This window comes from Oncorhynchus kisutch, linkage group LG11 (assembly GCF_002021735.2).
Source record: "Oncorhynchus kisutch isolate 150728-3 linkage group LG11, Okis_V2, whole genome shotgun sequence".
NCBI lineage: Eukaryota > Metazoa > Chordata > Actinopteri > Salmoniformes > Salmonidae > Oncorhynchus > Oncorhynchus kisutch.
Window position 1 is genome coordinate 71,135,685 of NC_034184.2, and position 19,381 is coordinate 71,155,065.

Genomic DNA, 19,381 nt, shown 5'->3' on the forward strand with positions numbered 1-19,381 from the left:
TTGTGTCTAAAATGGGAGGGAGGGATTTGCCACCATTGGACTCTGGAGCAGTGGAAACGCATTCTCTGGAGTGATTAATCACGCTTTACCATCTGGCAGCCCGACGGACAAATCTGGGTTTGGCAGATGGCAGGAGAATGCTACCTGCCCCAATGCATAGTGCCAACTGTAAAGTTTGATGGAGGAGGAATAATGGTCTGGGGCTGTTTTTCATGAATCGGGCTAGGCCCCTTAGCTCCAGTGAAGTAAGATCATAACGCTACATATAACACTGCATACAATGACATTCTAGACGATTCTGTGCTTCTAACTTTGCGGCAACAGTTTGGGGAAGGCCCTTTCCTGTTTCAGCATGATAATGCCCCCGTGAACAAAGTGAGGTCCATACAGAAATGGTTTGTCAAGATCGGTATGGAAGAAATTGTCTGGCCTGCACAGAGCCTTGACCTCAACTCCATCGAACATCTTTGAGACTAATTGGAACGCTGACTGCGAGCAAGGCCTAATCACCCAGAATCAGTGCCCACTAATGCTATTGTGGATTAATGGTAGCAAGTCCCTGCAGCACTGTTCCAACATCTAGTGGAAAGCCTTCCCAGAAGAGTGGAGGCTGTTATAGCAGCAAAGGGGAGACCAACTCCATATTAATGGCCATGATTTTGGATTGAGCTGTTCAATGAGCAGCTGTCCACATACCTTTGGCATGGTCGTGTATCAATGGTATCTATGGCCATACCAGACATGGAGAAACAGTACAGTAGAAGAAAATGTTGCCCTAACGTAACCCAGCCATAGAATGTTTTTAGTTTGTCCAGTCCAGTACCTGTATGGTGTGGGAGTCTGAGGCCTGTCCCAGGATCTCCAGTAGAGCAGGGTCAGAGACAAAGAAGAACCGAGGGAACACAAGCCTCTTCTTCTCCAGGTACCCGCTCAGGGACTTCTGACACACCTCCAGCTGCTCCAGAAGATGGGGCAACAGCTGGCTGAGGGTCTCGTCCCCCACACAGCACTGCACCACACCTGTCACCTCGTGGGCACGCTGCATGATCTTCTGCCAGGACTTGTCGATGTTCTGGAACCTCTTGGCTTCCTATATGGGACAGATTTAGTGGCCATATCCTTACTTGAATAGCCTGGAATCCACACTAAGTTCCAATTGAATCTACATTCAAGTGAAACAATAGTGAATCAACAGGTAAACAGAGCATGGTTCAGCTTGTTCTGACCTGGGGCAGCTGCTTAGCGATATCCCCTCCGACAAATACGGCCTCCAGGTAGATCCACAGGTTCTGAACCGTCAACCATTTCTCTATGACCTCAGTGGTGTTAGACAGCTTCAGCACCCACTGCTGGATGGAAGGCTTGAATGGGGCATTATACCTGGAAAAGTATAATTTCACACATGTACAGTGGGTATTAATACACGTGTGAATTGGAAATGTGTTTTTTTGTTGCATATCCCACTCTCCCCGAGACACCCTTGGAGAGTGGCGTCACAGCCAGAGTCTGCCATTATCAACAGTGACCTTGACGCAATTAGGGTTAAATGCCTTGTTCAAGGGCACAGATAGATTTTTCACCTTGTCGGGTCAGGGATTCTAAATAGCGACCTTTCGGTTACTGGCCCAATTCTCAAACCGCTACGCTACCTGCATCTCAACTTCTAGGCTACCTGCCGCCATCGACAACTATCTGTATAGTCACCTAGAAGAGATACAGTAAACATTGAATTCAATTCTGAATTCATGTCTGATTACTAATATTGTGATACCTGGGTTCGAAATCCATTCGATCAAATCAGACATGAGGATCTGGTGGTACCTACCGGTTGCTCATGAGCGAGGCCAGCACCATCAGACTGTCCTCCATGAGGGCCACCTTCTCTGCAGTGTCAGTACCCTTCAGTAGCAGTTCCCCCCGGTTCCTGAAGGGGGCAAAGGTGAGCGTGTGGCTGCTCCACTCTGCCACTACGTCTTTCAGTTTGGCCTCAATGTCCCTCTCCTTCACGGCGCTGATGCACACATCCTGTCCAGATAAACACAGCACACCTAATTTTATTTTACAAGTATATTGTTTGCCCATTTTGGTGAGGGGATTTGGTGACATAGTACCTCAATATCCTCTTTGTATTTGAGCAGTGGTGCCTCCATGATGTTTCTGAGGGCAAAGCTCTCCGACTCCACCTCGAAGATGTGTCCTGTGAGGTCACTCAGGCGGCTCCAATGCCTGGACATCATCGCCTGAAAGGGAGAGGGGATTGAAAGGGACAAACGTCAGGAAAAGCAATATGAGTTGTAGATGATTAAATTAAAGGTATTGTTTCACCTTGTTAGCCATCATGTAAAGTAGGGGGCACGTCTCGTTGAAGTCATCGATTGTCTTCTTCAGGTCACTAAAGGCTTGCCACTCCTTCAACGCCTTGGGAAGTTTCCGGATTCTTATGGAAAGTGGAAAAATAGAGTAATCACAATGTTCACAAGGATTAGTCAGCAACTCAATTTTAATTTATCTATCGTTTAGATTATTTTCCAATACAGCATATTGACATGTATATATCACAGTCCATGGGATTCTACCTGTTCTGGAAATCCTGCAGTTCATTGTTGATCTTGTCTATGTTTAGGTCAGCCCATTGGATATCATAGTAACTAGTGACACTTTCAGTGACAGAGTTGTAGAGCGTGTAAAGTTTTGACAAAAGACCCAGCTCTCTTTTAATTCTCTGAAGATCGGGATATTCTGTTAATGAGAGATATTAGCCATATTAGCCTAGTCCTGAATCGCCATTGAAAGTGTTTTGAAGTCCAAGGATATGTAAAATATGGGTCCAAGAAACAGTGTATTTCAATGTGGATATAAATGTGAGAATAGTCACCGTTAACTGAGAGGCCGAATAGCTCCTCCCCTCCAGAGTAGGTAACATATTTTCTCCACAGCTCATTGAACTGGGCCTGGAAGCTCTGCAGTCTGTCGCTGGCTTCATCTGGGGTCAACCCCTCCACTCCAGGGCCACTTGATGAACATAAAGCATGTGGATTACAGGAATCTATCAACTATTGAGCAAAATGTCTGAATGAAAAATATAACTGTATTCTACCTTTTGTCATAATCTGAGTAGTAGGTCTGGACAGAGTTCTGGAAGGTCTCTACCCCTGACAGTAGGTCTGCCTTCATGGCAGGTTGAATCTTCACCAGGGTGTTTTGGGTTTCCATCACCTTTTGATGGACATGTTTTGGTTTCAGATACAGAGCACAGCTCAAACAGAGATGGAAGAGGATGTGAGACATCTCACTTGCTCCTTTTTTCTGATTAATTTACAGTTAATGAACTAAGCCGACCAGATCAAGCTGCTAAAGCATTGGTGCCTATGGGAGAGCCAGCCCTTAAAGGTCCAATGCAGCTGTTTATATCTCAATATCAAATCATTTCTGGGTAACAATGAAATACCTTACTGTGATTGTTTTCAATGAAAATGGTCAAGCTGGCAGAGAGGTTTGGAACTCTTTATTTTTAGTCTAACTAATTTACTGACTGGTCACCAGGCAGGCCAAAAATCCATCCCACTAAAAGAGGTGGGCATTTCAGGTGGTCTTTTCAAACAGCTCTCGCACTAAAACAGCATTATCATAATTCTCACAATTCCACAGTATTATTCCAACCGCATGGTGTGTAAATATATATATAAAACACAGGAAAATCATGTTTTTGAATGCACTGGGCCTTAAAGCAGACAGGAACCGTGACATAAATATAAATGGTAAACGGTCTTCATTTATCCACCATCTTTGACTCACACTTGAGAGAGAGCAAGAAGGGCATGTTGGTCACATACTCAGTGGTTTGCTGCCCTCTACTGCCACATGTACAGAATATATGTCTTGGTTGGCTGCAACAACCACCACAGTCGATGTACGTGAGTCTTAAACTTCATCAAATTCCAAATTCCTTTTCTTATATTTTGCCTCAGTGGGTTACAAGGTGATTGACAAGTCAAGCAGAGCTCAAGAGAATGTTTGGCATCAGAAACTCCACACGGGACAAGTGAATAGAGGAACAATAAAATGTCAGGTGAGAAAATGTGACGTGAAATACATGACATTTTCCACCCACCATTGCATTGAGGTTCCTCCAGGCGTACGTCAGCCCGTCCACCTTCTCTGCGTTCCCATCGCTGAAGATCAACTCGTGGCGGTTGAGCAGGGCAAACGACTCCTCCACGGGGCCGATGGTGGCGTCTATCCGGATCTCTGCCTCTCTGATCTCTCTGAGAGAGGCCATGGCTCCCCTAACGTCCTCCAGGTCTTCGACAGGCCTCTGGAGCCTCTTGGTCAGGCCGTCCACAAAGGAGTAGATGTCGGCCATGTCTGCTGAGGCCTGGCTGTTCAGCGCAGCTCCAAAGGCCCGTTTCCAGGCACGGCACTCCTGGGTCAGGGAGAGCTTAAGGTGTTCTGTGTGGAACAGGACTGAACCCACAGTGCAGGAGGCTGGCAAGCTGTCAATCTGAGCTTCCATTTTCTGCATGAGGTGAGCAAGTAACACATCAAACAGATCAAAATCTAATGACAACCATCCAATATGTAAAACAATGAGTGAATGTCACTAACAGAGTAGGAGGAAATCTGAGTGCTGAACGCTGGAAGGGATGGACTGGTCTCCAGGAAGATTTTCACTTCTTCCTCTGGGTCCTGGGGAGAACAATACGAGTCATGTTATATAGATCCGAATGGTCAAATATGATCAAATCATATCAAATCATTGTATACAGTACATCAATTCATCGACATAGTGTCTTTCTCTCTTTCATTCTTGGCTTAGTACATCCTGGCTCTGGTAAAACTTGAATACTAATGGATCATTCAAAGATGATGCCACCAGCATTCTTTTATGTATCGCTAACATTTCCAGCCCAGCAGACCTGATTCCACAGGGTGGAGAAGTGATGGAACTCCAGCAGTACATCCCCGGCCTCGGTCCTGAGGGAGGACACGATGGAACCCAGCTGGATGACGGCCTTGGTGACGTCCTTGTGCTCGGCCAGCTGCCGGTCCAGGGGCTTGAGGACCAGCTGTTTGGTCAGGGGGCCGTCGTCCCCAGCGTCCCTGACTGCAGCCTGCTCTGCCTGGGGAGGGGCACAGGGAAAGACCCCAATTTGGATCACTTCTTACATTCAATTTCTCAACAATATTTAAGGTAGGAATATTTATAAGATAAAAACATGATAGTAATACCATTCAGGAATCTTTAGTTTATTTATTTGATTTATTTATTCCACCTTTATTTAACCTGATAAGTCAATTGAGAACCAATTCTCATTTACAATACGACCTGGCCAACAGTGAACAGGACAACACACAATACCACTAAAAATAAATCAAATACACTATATGGAGAAAAGGTACAAATTCATCAAATATAGAAGAATAAGAAATATTCACAGGGTTAGAGCAGAAAAGTCCAAGGCAACACAGCAGACGTAATAAGCAGCAGATACATCGACTAGATAGCAAACCCCTACCTGAAGCTGCTTGTGATGTAGATGGGAAAATGTCCATAGTGGGATGTCTGTAGCCATAGACAGCACAATGTTCACAACTTTGTTGACAGTACTCTGTGAGACACAAGCAAGGGACAAAGACAGAGGACAATGCCACCATACTATGTGATTTATCAGTGGAAAATAATTGAATATTGAAGAGAGAGCAATAAACCCACTCATGTGTATATTCATAACATAAAATAGACTTAAAATATATATATTTTCCATTAATCTTTTCTATCCAATTTGCCAATAAACTTTGACTTTGGACTATTTCTTTAAATGTGTCAAGGAGTACCTGGATGTCCTCTAGACTGGGCTTGAGGACAATGTTGGGAATGGCCAGCTGAATAGAGGCCTCGAAGAGAGGAACCTGGACCTGTGGTCGACTCAGGTACGAGGACGACTGGTACTTGGAACTCGCCACATGAAGCCTTCGCCTCAGAGAATCAAGGGATGACCTTGTAGCTATGAAAATGTAAATGATTATAGGAAAACATACGTCAGTTTAGGGCAGTTTTGGTACTCAGTCAAAAGCAACTAACTATTATTGTCAATGTGTATTGTTTTCATTGAATTAATGTCTTGGTTTGATTAAAACAGAGTTGATCCCAACCCCGATGACCTCACATAGGTAAAAGAACAATTGGAAATCTCACCTTTGACCAGGGCCTCTGTGTTCCTCTGGCACAGCTGAGCCATCAGGTTGTAAAAGCAACAGGCTAGACACAACTGGCAGCGTGTCTTCTGTTTAGCATCCGGGTGTAGACACTGGAGAGACCCCTGAATCAGAGAACATTGAGGCGTTACACAAAGGCTCTATCATTGTTGACAGGTGTAGTTGTGCGTTTACTGCTAATGTAACAGAGGTGGTTTCTTGAACCACACTTGTGTGAAAAGTAACTTTGTCCTGAGACCTGAAAACTTGCGCTGTTCCCCGAGTCAGTCACACTAACCCACCTTTAGGTTGACTACTTCTGCTGGCGTCATCCTCTTTTTCAGCTCGTCAGTCATCTCGTACATAGACATTTCCACTTGTTTACTTTGGCTGCAGTGAAATCAAGATAAACAGCTGAAGTGAAACTGAGCAAACGTTTCAAACAATGATACCCTGATGATTTGATCAATGATGTGGTTCTTGGTAATGGTAATAGAGAGACGATTACTCTGAAAACACCAATCCTTTATTTTCCTTTGTCTGTTGGTCACTTGTTGCAAGTCCATATCAAACCATGTAATGACACTAAGATTTCACATATTGGACTAACCAAACATAGGCATAATTGACCTTTCTGTATAATTTGTAGAGCTCAGTCAACACTCACATGCTCAGTGCCTTCCCAGCAGACCTCACAGTGTCCTCAGCCTGGCTGTGAAAGTTTTGGGATGAAACGGGCATATCCTCGGGCAGCACCAGCAGGGCAGTGGACGACATGGCCTGTAGGATTCTCTCGATGCGACACTCCAGTGTATCCATGGCAACCTTTGCAACTTGCTCCAGTTCTTGCAGTACTCCATATACATTCTCTATGACTACAAGAAAAGGACAGTCTGTTTGGTTAAGTCTGAATATTACTGAAAGAACACAATCCCAGATTCAATGCTTAAATCCAGCCCTGCAGTAACACACCTGATTCAGATATTTAACCCAAACATAATCCTTCTTATGGGTAATGATTAGCTGAATCAGGTGTATTACCACAGGGTTGGAACTAACGCCTGCACACATACTGTACAACCGTCTCCAGGACTGGAATAGGAGAACCCTGTCGAATTTTACCAGTAAACTACAGTAAACTACTCTCACATCTGTCGGTGTTGAGTGATGTCCAGGAGAGAGTAGTGAGCCCTGGGGAGAGAGAGTTCTCCACGTGTCTGATGAAGGGCTGCATCAGGGGGAGGAGGATGGGAGGGATCCTGGATAAGACTGCTTCAAAGTCCTGCAGCATTTCCTGTAGCCTGGGACAAAGGGATTTCACTATTAAAACATCCTCTATGATACCATGTGCATTTCTGCTTCAACTGTTGTAAAACAATAGACATGTATTGTACATTAGACCCATAGTCAACACCTGGTCACCAAACCTGGTCCTGGGAGATACAGGGTGTTTTGGTTTAGTTCAACACTTTACTGATTACTGAAACACTTGATTCAATCAATAATATCTTACCTGTTTTGCTGGGCCTTCAGCTCGACTTCTTTGGCACACATATTCATGATCACAGTTGGGACCGCGATGCCAAGCTTATGCATGCACTTAGCCTCATGCAGAACCTCCAGGACCAAGGAGTCAAGATTAACATATATCTTCTGGGCAAGCAAGAATCACAATATTGAAGGTTGAGTTAACAGAGTGAAATCGGAGAGTGTAGGCCTAGCGGTTAAGAGCGTTGGGCCAATAACGGAAAGGTTGCGGTTCGAATCCACGAGCCAACTATGTGAACAATCTGCCGATGTGTCCTTGAGCAAGGCACTTAACCCTAATTGCTCCTGTAAGTCGCTAAGAATAAGAGCGTCTGCTAAATGACAAAAATGTTCATGTAAATCTCAAATTTGCACAACACACACTTATAGAATGTTAACATTATGAAAAATAATGCAAGGTGCTGCTTAGTTCTATAGCTTTGGCCTCTAAGGAAAGGGCCATTATCTGAATATAATGTCGACATTAGCGGCACTTTGGAATGGGCAGAACCTTTGTTTCTGGGTCTCTGACAAGCAGCGATGCATTCAGGCCGTGACGGCCCATCTCCACGGCTTGGCTCCAGCCTCTGTGGTACAGGAGCTCGAACTCAAGGAGAACGGCGGCCATCTTGTTATAGCTTCTGATCACCTTCCTCATCTCAGGGGTCTGCCAGACAAAAAGAGAAGCATGAGTCTCTGTAACAATATCTACACTAGCATACTGCTCAGAATGAAGCAATGTACTGGGCATGCATTCTAAATATAATGAGAGTATAAATGAAACCATATTTTTCTTTGGGGACCATACAAATTAGGTACTGTAGATATCACATTTCATTGATGTCACATTACATTTAATTTCCCACACAAAAGTATGAATTCAGAAGACACAAAGTTTGAAAAGTGTCAACCCAAAGTATCACATCTACCTCATTTAGGGTTACATATCAAACAAAACAATTGAGGAAATGTTGTTGAAATTGTAAAAGACTACCTTTAGAATGTCCATTTTGTTTTTCAGGATAGACATAGGTAACTCAATCTTTCGGAATAGTTGCCGCGACCACATAATCTTCCCTGCAACCTGCCAGAGAGAGAAGCATTTTAAAACCTATGAAAACCAAAAAGACTCTTGACATTCTGTATGTGCTGTCCATGTTCTTCACACTGTATGTTTAGTTTGCCTTAAATGCATTATATCAGGGCTCTCCAACCCTGTTCCTGAAGAGCTACCCTCCCGTAGGTTCACTCCAACCCTGTTCCTGAAGAGCTACCCTCCTGTAGGTATTCACTCCAACCCTGTTCCTGAAGAGCTACCCTCCCGTAGGTTCACTCCAACCCTGTTCCTGAAGAGCTACCCTCCTGTAGGTATTCACTCCAACCCTGTTCCTGAAGAGTTACCCTCCTGTAGGTATTCACTCCAACCCTGTTCCTGAAGAGCTACCCTCCTGTAGGTATTCACTCCAACCCTGTTCCTGAAGAGTTACCCTCCTGTAGGTTTTCACTCAAACCCTGTTCCTGAAGAGCTACCCTCCTGTAGGTATTCACTCCAACCCTGTTCCTGAAGAGTTACCCTCCTGTAGATTTTCACTCAAACCCTGTTCCTGAAGAGCTACCCTCCTGTAGGTTTTCACTCAAACCCTGTTCCTGAAGAGCTACCCTCCTGTAGGTTTTCACTCAAACCCTGTTCCTGAAGAGCTACCCTCCTGTAGGTATTCACTCCAACCCTGTTCCTGAAGAGCTACCCTCCTGTAGGTATTCACTCCAACCCTGTTCCTGAAGAGCTACCCTCCTGTAGGTTTTCACTCAAACCCTGTTCCTGAAGAGCTACCCTCCTGTAGGTTTTCACTCCACCCCTGATCCTGAAGAGTTACCCTCCTGTATGTTTTCACTCCAACCCTGTTCCTGAAGAGCTACCCTCCTGTAGGTTTTCACTCCAACCCTGTTCCTGAAGAGTTACCCTCCCGTAGGTTTTCACTCCAACCCTGTTCCTGAAGAGCTACCCTCCCGTAGGTTCACTCCAACCCTGTTCCTGAAGAGCTACCCTCCTGTCGGTTTTCACTCCAACCCTGTTCCTGAAGAGCTACCCTCCTGTAGGTTTTCACTCCAACCCTGTTCCTGAAGAGCTACCCTCCTGTAGGTTTTCACTCCAACCCTGTTCCTGAAGAGCTACCCTCCTGTAGGTTTTCACTCCAACCCTGTTCCTGAAGAGTTACCCTCCTGTAGGTTTTCACTCCAACCCTGTTCCTGAAGAGTTACCCTCCCGTAGGTTTTCACTCCAACCCTGTTCCTGAAGAGTTACCCTCCTGTAGGTTTTCACTCCAACCCTGTTCCTGAAGAGTTACCCTCCTGTAGGTTTTCACTCCAACCCGGGTTGGTTCTAACCGGATTCATCTCATCAACCAGCTAATTATTATAATCAGATGTGAAAAATATACTGGATGGTTGCTCTCCAGGAACAGGGTTGTAGAGCCCTGCTTTAGATCCTCTTTCATACAGGCTTTGACATTAACACCATAGTCACCCCACATCAAATTTAACTGAGGAAGTGCTGCATAGCTCTGTGGGTAGCCAGCAAATGTGTGAAATGTATTTTGCAGTGGCCACAGAGGGCTGAGTACATTATACTATAAGAAAACAGTGAATGTGTAAGTTGAATGCTGGAAGAAAAACACATAATTCATCATGCTTTTATCATGAAATGCTACCAATTTGCTATGTGCAGCACATTTATGAAAAGTTGGACTACATGGACTCACAGGAGGCATGTTTCGCGGAATGGGAGGATTGTCCTTCTGCTTTTGATAGAGCTTCCTGACAAGCTCCAGGTCTCGGCTATAGCGCTGCAGTACTGCCATGTATTTGTCTGTGAGGTCCAGCTGCTTACCGACGCCATTCTCAAACTTGGAGAGGAGGTCAAGCATTCGCTCAGTCTAATGGTAGAGAAAGAATTCAGCGAGGTGAAAAGTGACGAATCATCATAGAAACATGCTTTACAATCCGAGATTAGTTGGTACCCTAAGATGTCATAGAGACTTTTGGATCAGTGAGAACTCACGGTTAGTGACTGCTCAAACCAGGCCACTAGCAATGACTGGAGAGACTGGAAGAGTCCTTGGATCTGGAACTTGAACTCTGTGTAGTCACTGTCAAACTGAGCAAAGAGCATGATCTGTAGCACTCATACAATTCAGAGGCAATTCAATGCTTTTGATCAACTTAAAACCCTCACAGAAACCATTATATTACAATTTCATGGAGTTATGGCAGTTGTAATAGCCAGATTATCGTCTGTTTTTACAACAAGCACTTCATCATACATTTGATATTAAGGACTCAATCATGGACACTCTCACTCTGTTTTTTGACTGGCTGCTTGCGCTGCTATTATTTGTTGCCTCTATCTGTCCATTTGGCTATTCAGTAGTGCTATGCTACTTGTATTGTGGTCTGACACTTTGTTGTTTTCTCTTGTTCTGTTGTCTGCCCTTAACATTGTTTGTGCCATGGTGCTTGTTGCCATAGGACTCTCTTCATGTCGTGCGGCGATGCCTTTCTTGTCGTGATGTGCTTTGCTTCCACTGTCTGTCTGGTGATGTATCTGTACTGTTGCTAAGTGTCTTCCGTCTGTGTTTTATTTGTATCCCCACCCCCTGCCCCACAGGAGGCTTTATGTCTCTTGCCAGGCAATCATTGTAAATGCAATGTTTTTCTTAATTGACCTGCCTGGTAAAATATAGGTAAAATATATAAATTAAATAAAATAGCACCTCCAACTTGCGGTGGTCAAGCACATTGTAGGTCTTGGACTTGGTGGTGGTAACAATGGTCTGATAGCGAACAAAGATCTTCTCGATCCCCTCCACTTTCATGTGTTGCAGAGATGCGAGGTCCTCCAAAATGGAGGCCATGTCTGCAATCTTCTCCAGTCGCTTGCAGAATGTGTCGAATTTGCCAAAGATGTAATTCTCACTGCAGTGACACAGATGAAGTGTTTATTTGAGGTGCGCTCAATTAGTTTTTGAACTATTTTATTGGTTAAAAAAAAGTTTTTTACATGTAACTGAGAATAGGAAAAGAAAAGCATAGGTAATTGACCCGGGTCTAATTTCTCCAGCTCGTCTACTTTTTTGTTTTGTTTACCTGAACTCAAACTGCTTGTCGTTGGGGTTGTCCCGAAGCTTCTCTCGCACCCTCTGGAAGCACAGCTGATACTCCTGGTTTAGCTGTGTGCATTCTCTGATCCTCCTCAACATCTCGTTTCTGAGAGGAGACATGACATAGACGTCCTTCAGTAACATGGTTCCATATGCTAACAAATAAGGCATAGAAATCCTTCCAGAGTGTGAATAATATAATTATACTATAATATTTATTTCGCAATAGTTGCTTGGCACAGTCGTAGGTTTACTTTATTTAAGAACAATTTTAAACATAACCTCACATGCATCACCATAATTGTTGATTAGTTGGAAGCTAAAATGTAAAATGAACTGCTTTCATTTGAATGTCCTCTAGAATAGACAAATGTACTTATGAATGAAACAACATTTTTCAGAGTAGATTTGTCCTGAAATATGAGCATAGTACTGCAGTTTACAGAGTCTTTGAGTTGGAAAGCAGGGCCACTTTCTGCAAGACGTTATTGGGTGACTTATAATATTGCTTGCATACCATGACTGTGCTGAAAAATTGCCTGCATCCCTACTTCAATCTCAGAGGCTTACTTACTTTACGGAAATAGGTCGAAACGGTTTTATAGCTGCAGTTTGTTAGATTGCAAAATAAATCAATATTTTTCATTCAGGGTTTAATTTGTCACACATGGAGATTGATTAATATGGGGTATATTTATGTGTATAATGTGGTATAATTATGGCATACAGTATATATACAGTGGCAAGAAAAAGTATGTGAACCCATTGGAATTTCCTGGATTTTTGCATAAATTGGTCATCAAATTTGATCTGATTTTCATCTAAGTCACAACAATAGACAAACACTGTGTGCTTAAACTAATAACACACAAATTATTGTATTTTTCTTGTCTATATTGAATACATAATTTAAACTTGCACAGTGTAGGTTGGGAAAAGTATGTGTACCCCTAGGCTAATGACTTCTCCAAAAGCTAATTGGAGTCAGGAGTCAGGTAACCTCGAGTCCAATCAATGAGACAATTGATTGGAGATGTTGGTTAGAGCTGCCTTGCCCTAGAAAAAACACTCACAAAATGTGAGTTTGCTATTCACAAGGAGCATTGCCTGATGTGAACCATCCCTGGAAGAAAAGAGATCTCAAAATACCTAAGATTAAGAATTGTTGACTTGCATAAAGCAGGAAATGGTTACAAAAGTATCTCTAAAAGCATTGATGTTGATCAGTCTACAGTAAAGCAAATTGTCTATAAATGGAGAAAGTTCAGCCCTGTTGCTACTCTCCCTAAGAGTGGCTGTCTTGCAAAGATGACTGCGAGAACACAGCGCAGAATACTCAATGAGGATAAGAAGAATCCTAGAGTGTCAGCGAAAGACTTACAGAAATCTCTGGGACATGCTAACGTCTCTGTTGACGAGTCTACGATACATAAAACACTAAACAAGAATGGTGTTCATGGGAGGACACCACGGAAGAAGCCACTGCTGTCCAAAAAAAAAACATTGCTGCACGTCTGAGGTTTGCAAAAGAGCACCTGGATGTTCCACAGCGCTACTGGCAAAATATTCTGTGGACAGATGAAACTACAGTTGAGTTGTTTGGAAGGAACACACAACACTATGTGTGGAGAAAAAAGGCACAGCACTCCAACATCAAAACTTCATCCCCACTGTAAAGTATAGTGGAGGGAGCATCGGGGTTTCCCAACTTAATCAAGAAATTTTGCAGGAGAATGTTAGGCTATCTGTCTGCCAATTGAAACTCAACAAGTTGAGTGATGCAACAGGACAATGACAAAAAACACAGAAGTAAATCAACAACAGAATGGCTTTAACAGAAAAAAATACGCATTTTGGAGTGGCCAAGTCAGAGTCCTGACCTCAACCGATTGAGATTCTGTGGCATGACCTCAAAAGAGCAGTTCACAGCAGACATCCCAAGAATATTTCTGAACTGACATGGTTTTGTAAAGATGAATGGTCCAAAATTCCTCCTGACCGTTGTGCAGGTCTGATCTACTCCGACAGAAAATGTATGGTTGAGGTTATTGCTGCAAAAGGGAGGGTGAACCAGTTATTAAATCCAAGGGTTCACATACATTTTCCACCCCGCACTGTGAATGTTTACACAGTGCGTTCAATAAAGACATAAAAACGTATAATTGTTTGTGTGTTATTAGTTTAAGCAGACTGTGTCCTATTGTTGTGACTTAAATGAAGATCAGATCAACTTTTATGACAAATCTATGCAGAAATCCAGGTAATTCCAAAGGTTTCACATACAGTTTTCTTGCCACTGTGCGTGTATATATATATATATATATATATATATATATATATATATATATATATATACATACATACAGTTGAAGTCGGAAGTTTACATACACATTGGCCAAATACATTTAAATTCAGTTTTTCACAATTCCTGACATTTAATCCTAGTAAAGATTCCCTGTCTTAAGTCAGTTAGGATCACCACTTTATTTTGAGAATGTGAAATGTCAGAATAATAGTAGAGAGAATGATTTATTTCAGCTTTTATTTGTTTTATCACATTCCCAGTGGGTCAGCTGTTTACATGCACTCAATTAGTATTTGGTAGCATTGCCTTTACATTGATTAACTTGGGTCAAATGTTTTGGGTAGCCTTCTACAAGCTTCCCACAATAAGTTGGGTGAATTTTGGCCCATTCCTCCTGACAGGGCTGGTGTAACTGAATCAGGTTTGTAGGCCTCCTTGCTTGCACACACTTTTTCAGTTCTGCCCACAAATGTTCTATAGGATTGAGGTCAGGGCTTTGTGATGGCCACTCCAATACCTTGACTTTGTTGTCCTTAATTTGCCACAACTTTGGAAGTATGTTTGGGGTCATTGTCCATTTGGAAGACCCATTTGCGACCAAGCTTTAACTTTCTAACTGATGTCTGGAAATATTGCTTCAAAATATCCACATACTTTTCTTTACTCGTGATGCCATCTATTTTGTGAAGTGCACCAGTCCCTCCTGCAGCAAAGCACCCCACAACATGATGCTGCCACCCCCGTGCTTCACAGTTGGGATGGTGTTCTTCGGCTTGCAAGGTTATGTTGATATAGGACTCATTTTACTGTGGATATAGACACTTGTGTACCTGTTTCCTCCAGCATTGTGTACCTGTTTCCTCCACAGGGTCCTTTGCTGTTGTTCTGGGATTGATTTGCACTTTCGCACCAAAGTACGTTCATCTCTAGAACACAGAACGCGTCTCCTTCCTGAGCAGTGTGACGGCTGCGTGGACCCATGGTGTTCATACTTGTGTACTATTGTTTGTACAGATGAAAGTGGTAACTTCAGGCATTTGGAAATTGCTCCCAAGGATGAACCAGATTTGTGGGGTCTTGGATGATTTATTTTAATTTTCCCATGATGTCAAGCAAAGAGGCACTGAGTTTGAAGGTGTTTGAAGGTAGGCCTTGAAATACATCCACAGGTACACCTCCAAATGACTCCAATCATGTCAATTAGCCTATCAGAAGCTTCTAAAGCCATGACATAATTTTCTGGAATTTTCCAAGCTGTTTAAAGGCACAGTCAACTTGGTAAACTTCTGACTCACTGGAATTGTGATACAGTGAATTGTAAGTGAAATCATCTGTCTGTAAACAATTGTTGGAAAAATGATTTGTGTCATGCACAAAGTAGATATCCTAACCAACTTGCCCAAACTATAGTTTGTTAACAAGAGATTTGTGGAGTGGTTGAAATGCAAGTTTTAATGACTCCAACCTAAGTGTATGTGAACTTCTGACTTTAACTGTGTATATATAACACACACACACAGACAAACACACACACACACACACACACAGACAGACACAGACACACACACACAGTACCAGTCAAAGGTTTGGACACACCTACTTATTCAGGGGTTTTTCTTTATTTTTACTAATTTCTACATTGTAGGATAATAGGGAAGACATCAAAACTATTAAATAACACGTGACCTGTTTCACGGGTCACTACTAATGTAAACTTTTTAAAATATTTTTTAAAATGTTTTTTTGGGCAGAAATGCCTTCTCAAACACGGAAAAAGTGAGCAACCTTCCCGCTAGCCATGATTGGTTAAGATAATGAGTGGGCTGGACATGCCGAGAGATGAATTTGGATTGGTCTGCCATATAGCACGCTTCTGTCAATTTCAGCTGGTCAGTATGTCTAGGTAATCCTGTCTAACACTGCTTTTTTAAATGTATCGCTTTCTGGAGGACTGAGTTTTGAAATCAGTGGAATTCGAGTATGATAGCTAAGGAGATGGAAAAAACACCTGTCTCTGGATTACGTCTTCAAACTAAGGGCAATCATCGCATCCGACAGGAGACGCGTCCAACAATGAATGATGTATAAGATAGTCTAGCTAGATACATTTTCAGATATTACACATTTCTAATTTTGACAGAAAGAGTTATTTGCTTGGTTAGTTATAGTTTATCACGTTTATCAACTTCCAAAGCCAAATTTCTTCCCCATTGTTCCTCAACTGTAGTGTATGATATACCATTTTGTAGCGTTGCGTCTCTACTTTTATCCAATGTAAAAAAACACAATTTCATATTTTGCTACATAAGACAGCTACATGAAACAGTCAGTCACACACATATGGAATCATGTCGTAATCTAAAAGAGTTAAACAAATCAGAATATATTTTATATTTTAGATTCTTCAAATTAGCCACCATTTGCCTTGATGACAGCCTTGCAAACTCTTGGCATTCGCTCAGCCAGCTTCATGAGGAATGCTTTTCCGACAGTCTTGAAGGAGTTTCCACATATGCTGAGCACTTGTTGGCTGCTTTTCCTTCCCTCTGCAGTCCAACTCATCCCAAACCATCTCAATTGGGTTGAGGTCGGGTGATTGTGGAGGCCAGGTCATCTGGTGCAGCACTCAAATAGCCCTCAAAAAGACCTTGGTCAAATAGCCCTAACACAGGGTCATTGCCCTGTTGAAAAACAAATTATAGTCCCACTAAGCGTAAACCACATGGGATGGTATATCACTGCAGAATGCTGTGGTAGCCATGCTGGTTAAGTGTGCCTTGAATTCTAAATAAATCACTCACTGTGTCAATAGCAAATTACTCCCACACCATCACACATCCACCTCCAGGCTGTGTACGGGCTATTTGAACAAGAAGGAGAGTGATGGAGTGCTGCATCAGATGACAATGGCCTCTAAGTGACCCCAATATATATACATACACACACAGTGCATTTGGGAAGGATTCAGACGCCTTCACTTTTTCCACATTTTGTTACGTTACAGCCTTATTCTAAAATTCATTAAATTACATGTTTTCCTCATTTATCTACACACAATCCTGCACAATGACAAAACGAGAACAGGTTTTTAGAAATGTCTGCAAATGTATTAAAAATAAAAAAACAGAAATACCTTATTTACATACTGTAAGTGTTCAGACCCTTTGCTATGAGACTCGAAATTGAGCTTAGGTGCATCCTGTTTCCATTAAGGCACACACCTGTCTATATAAGGTTCCACAGTTGACAATGCATGTCAGAACATAAACCAAGCCATAAGGTCAAAGGAATTGTCCGTAGAGCTCAGAGACAGGATTGTGTCGAGGCACAGATCTGGGGAAAGTGTACCAAAAAATGTCTGCAGCATTGAATGTCCGCAAGAACACAGAGGCCTTCAGCGTTTTTAAATGGAAGTCTGGAACCACCAAAACTCTTCCTAGAGCTGACCGCCCAGCCAAACTGAGCAAGCGGGGGAGAAGGGCCTTGGTCAGAGAGGTGACCAAGAACCCGATGGTCACTCTGACAGAGCTCCAGAGTTCCTCTGTGAAGATGGGAGAACATTCCAGAATGACAACCATCTCTGCAGCACTCTACCAATCAGGCCTTTATGGTAGAGTGGCCAGACGGAAGCCACTCCTCAGTAAAAGGTCAATGACAGCCTGCTTGGAGTTTGCCAAAAGGCACCCAAAGGATTCCAAAGGATTCCAGATTCTCTGGTCTCAGCCTCCAGTATTTATGCTGCAGTAGTTTATGTGTCGGGGGGCTGGGGTCAGTTTGCTATATCTGGAGTACTTCTCCTGTCCTATTCGGTGTCCTGCGTTCTCTAATTCTCTCCTTCTCTCTTTCTTTCTCTCTCTCGGAGGACCTGAGCCCTAGGACCATGCCCCAGGACTACCTGACATGATGACTCCTTGCTGTCCCCAGTCCACCTGGCCATGCTGCTGTTCCAGTTTCAACTGACCTGAGCCCTAGGACCATGCCCCAGGACTACCTGACATGATGACTCCTTGCTGTCCCCAGTCCACCTGGCCATGCTGCTGCTCCAGTTTCAACTTCCACCTGACTGTGCTGCTGCTCCAGTTTCAACTGTTCTGCCTTATTATTATTCGACCATGCTGGTCATTTATGAACATTTGAACATCTTGGCCATGTTCTGTTATAATCTCCACCCGGGACAGCCAGAAGAGGACTGGCCACCCCAAATAGCCTGGTTCCTCTCTAGGTTTCTTCCTAGGTTTTGGCCTTTCTAGGGAGTTTTTCCTAGCCACCGTGCTTCTACCCACCGGGCTGGGTTTCTGTACAGCACTTTGAGATATCAGCTGATGTACGAAGGGCTATATAAATACATTTGATTTGATTTGATTTTGATTTGGTCTGATGAAACCAGGATTGAACTATTTTGCCTGAACGCCAAACGTCACGTCTGGAGGAAACCTGACACCATCCCTATGGTAAATCATGGTGGTGGCAGCATCATGCTGTGGGGATGTTTTTCAGCGGTAGGGACTGGGAGACCAGTCGGGATTGAGGGAAAGATGAACAGAGAAAAGAACAGCGAGATCCTTGATGAAAACCTGCTACAGAGCTCTCAGGACCTCAGACTGGGGTGACGGTTCACCTTCCAACAGGACAAGGACCCTAAGCACACAGCTAAGACAATGCAGGAGTGGCTTTGGGACAGTCTCTGAATGTCCTTGAGTGACCCAGCCAGAGCCCGGACTTGAACCCGATCTAACATCTCTGTAGAGACCTGAAAATAGCTGTGCAGCAATGCTCCCCATCCAACCTGACAGAGCTTGAGAGGATCTGCCAAGAAGGATGGGAGAAACTCACCAAATACAGGTGTGCCAAGCATGTAGTGTTATACACAAGAAGTCTTGAAGCTGTAATAGCTGCCAAAGGTGCTTCAACAAAGTACTGAGCAAAGCGTATGAATATTTATGTAAATATTTTATTAACGTTTTTTATTTTTAATACATTTGCGATTCTTAAAACCTGTTTTTGCTTTGTCATTGTGTGGTATTGTGTGTAGATTGTTGAGGGAACAAACTATTTAATCCATTTTAGAATACGACTAATGTAATACTAATTTATACAGTGGGGCAAAAAAGTATTTAGTCAGCCACCAATTGTGCAAGTTCTCTCACTTAAAAAGATGAGAGAGGCCTGTAATTTTCATCATAGGTACACTTCAACT

General features: G+C 43.1%; 1 protein-coding gene across 1 annotated transcript in view; it reads right to left on the bottom strand.

Moving 5' to 3' along the window:
- dnah5l (dynein, axonemal, heavy chain 5 like) overlaps nucleotides 1-19,381 on the bottom strand; it is a 114,294-nt gene that overhangs the window by 41,015 nt on the left and 53,898 nt on the right. The window contains exons 14-37 of the mRNA XM_020494398.2: nucleotides 11,866-11,985; nucleotides 11,493-11,694; nucleotides 10,781-10,876; nucleotides 10,482-10,655; nucleotides 8,717-8,806; nucleotides 8,234-8,389; nucleotides 7,709-7,848; nucleotides 7,345-7,496; nucleotides 6,863-7,070; nucleotides 6,498-6,585; nucleotides 6,197-6,320; nucleotides 5,836-6,005; nucleotides 5,517-5,609; nucleotides 4,917-5,120; nucleotides 4,606-4,686; nucleotides 4,112-4,516; nucleotides 3,098-3,216; nucleotides 2,876-3,012; nucleotides 2,577-2,739; nucleotides 2,326-2,437; nucleotides 2,112-2,240; nucleotides 1,826-2,025; nucleotides 1,227-1,380; nucleotides 824-1,090 (exon numbers count right to left, since the gene is read on the bottom strand). Coding sequence (XP_020349987.1) covers nucleotides 824-1,090; nucleotides 1,227-1,380; nucleotides 1,826-2,025; nucleotides 2,112-2,240; nucleotides 2,326-2,437; nucleotides 2,577-2,739; nucleotides 2,876-3,012; nucleotides 3,098-3,216; nucleotides 4,112-4,516; nucleotides 4,606-4,686; nucleotides 4,917-5,120; nucleotides 5,517-5,609; nucleotides 5,836-6,005; nucleotides 6,197-6,320; nucleotides 6,498-6,585; nucleotides 6,863-7,070; nucleotides 7,345-7,496; nucleotides 7,709-7,848; nucleotides 8,234-8,389; nucleotides 8,717-8,806; nucleotides 10,482-10,655; nucleotides 10,781-10,876; nucleotides 11,493-11,694; nucleotides 11,866-11,985 — 3,784 coding nt within the window. The remainder of the gene's footprint in view (nucleotides 1-823; nucleotides 1,091-1,226; nucleotides 1,381-1,825; nucleotides 2,026-2,111; nucleotides 2,241-2,325; nucleotides 2,438-2,576; nucleotides 2,740-2,875; nucleotides 3,013-3,097; nucleotides 3,217-4,111; nucleotides 4,517-4,605; nucleotides 4,687-4,916; nucleotides 5,121-5,516; nucleotides 5,610-5,835; nucleotides 6,006-6,196; nucleotides 6,321-6,497; nucleotides 6,586-6,862; nucleotides 7,071-7,344; nucleotides 7,497-7,708; nucleotides 7,849-8,233; nucleotides 8,390-8,716; nucleotides 8,807-10,481; nucleotides 10,656-10,780; nucleotides 10,877-11,492; nucleotides 11,695-11,865; nucleotides 11,986-19,381) is intronic.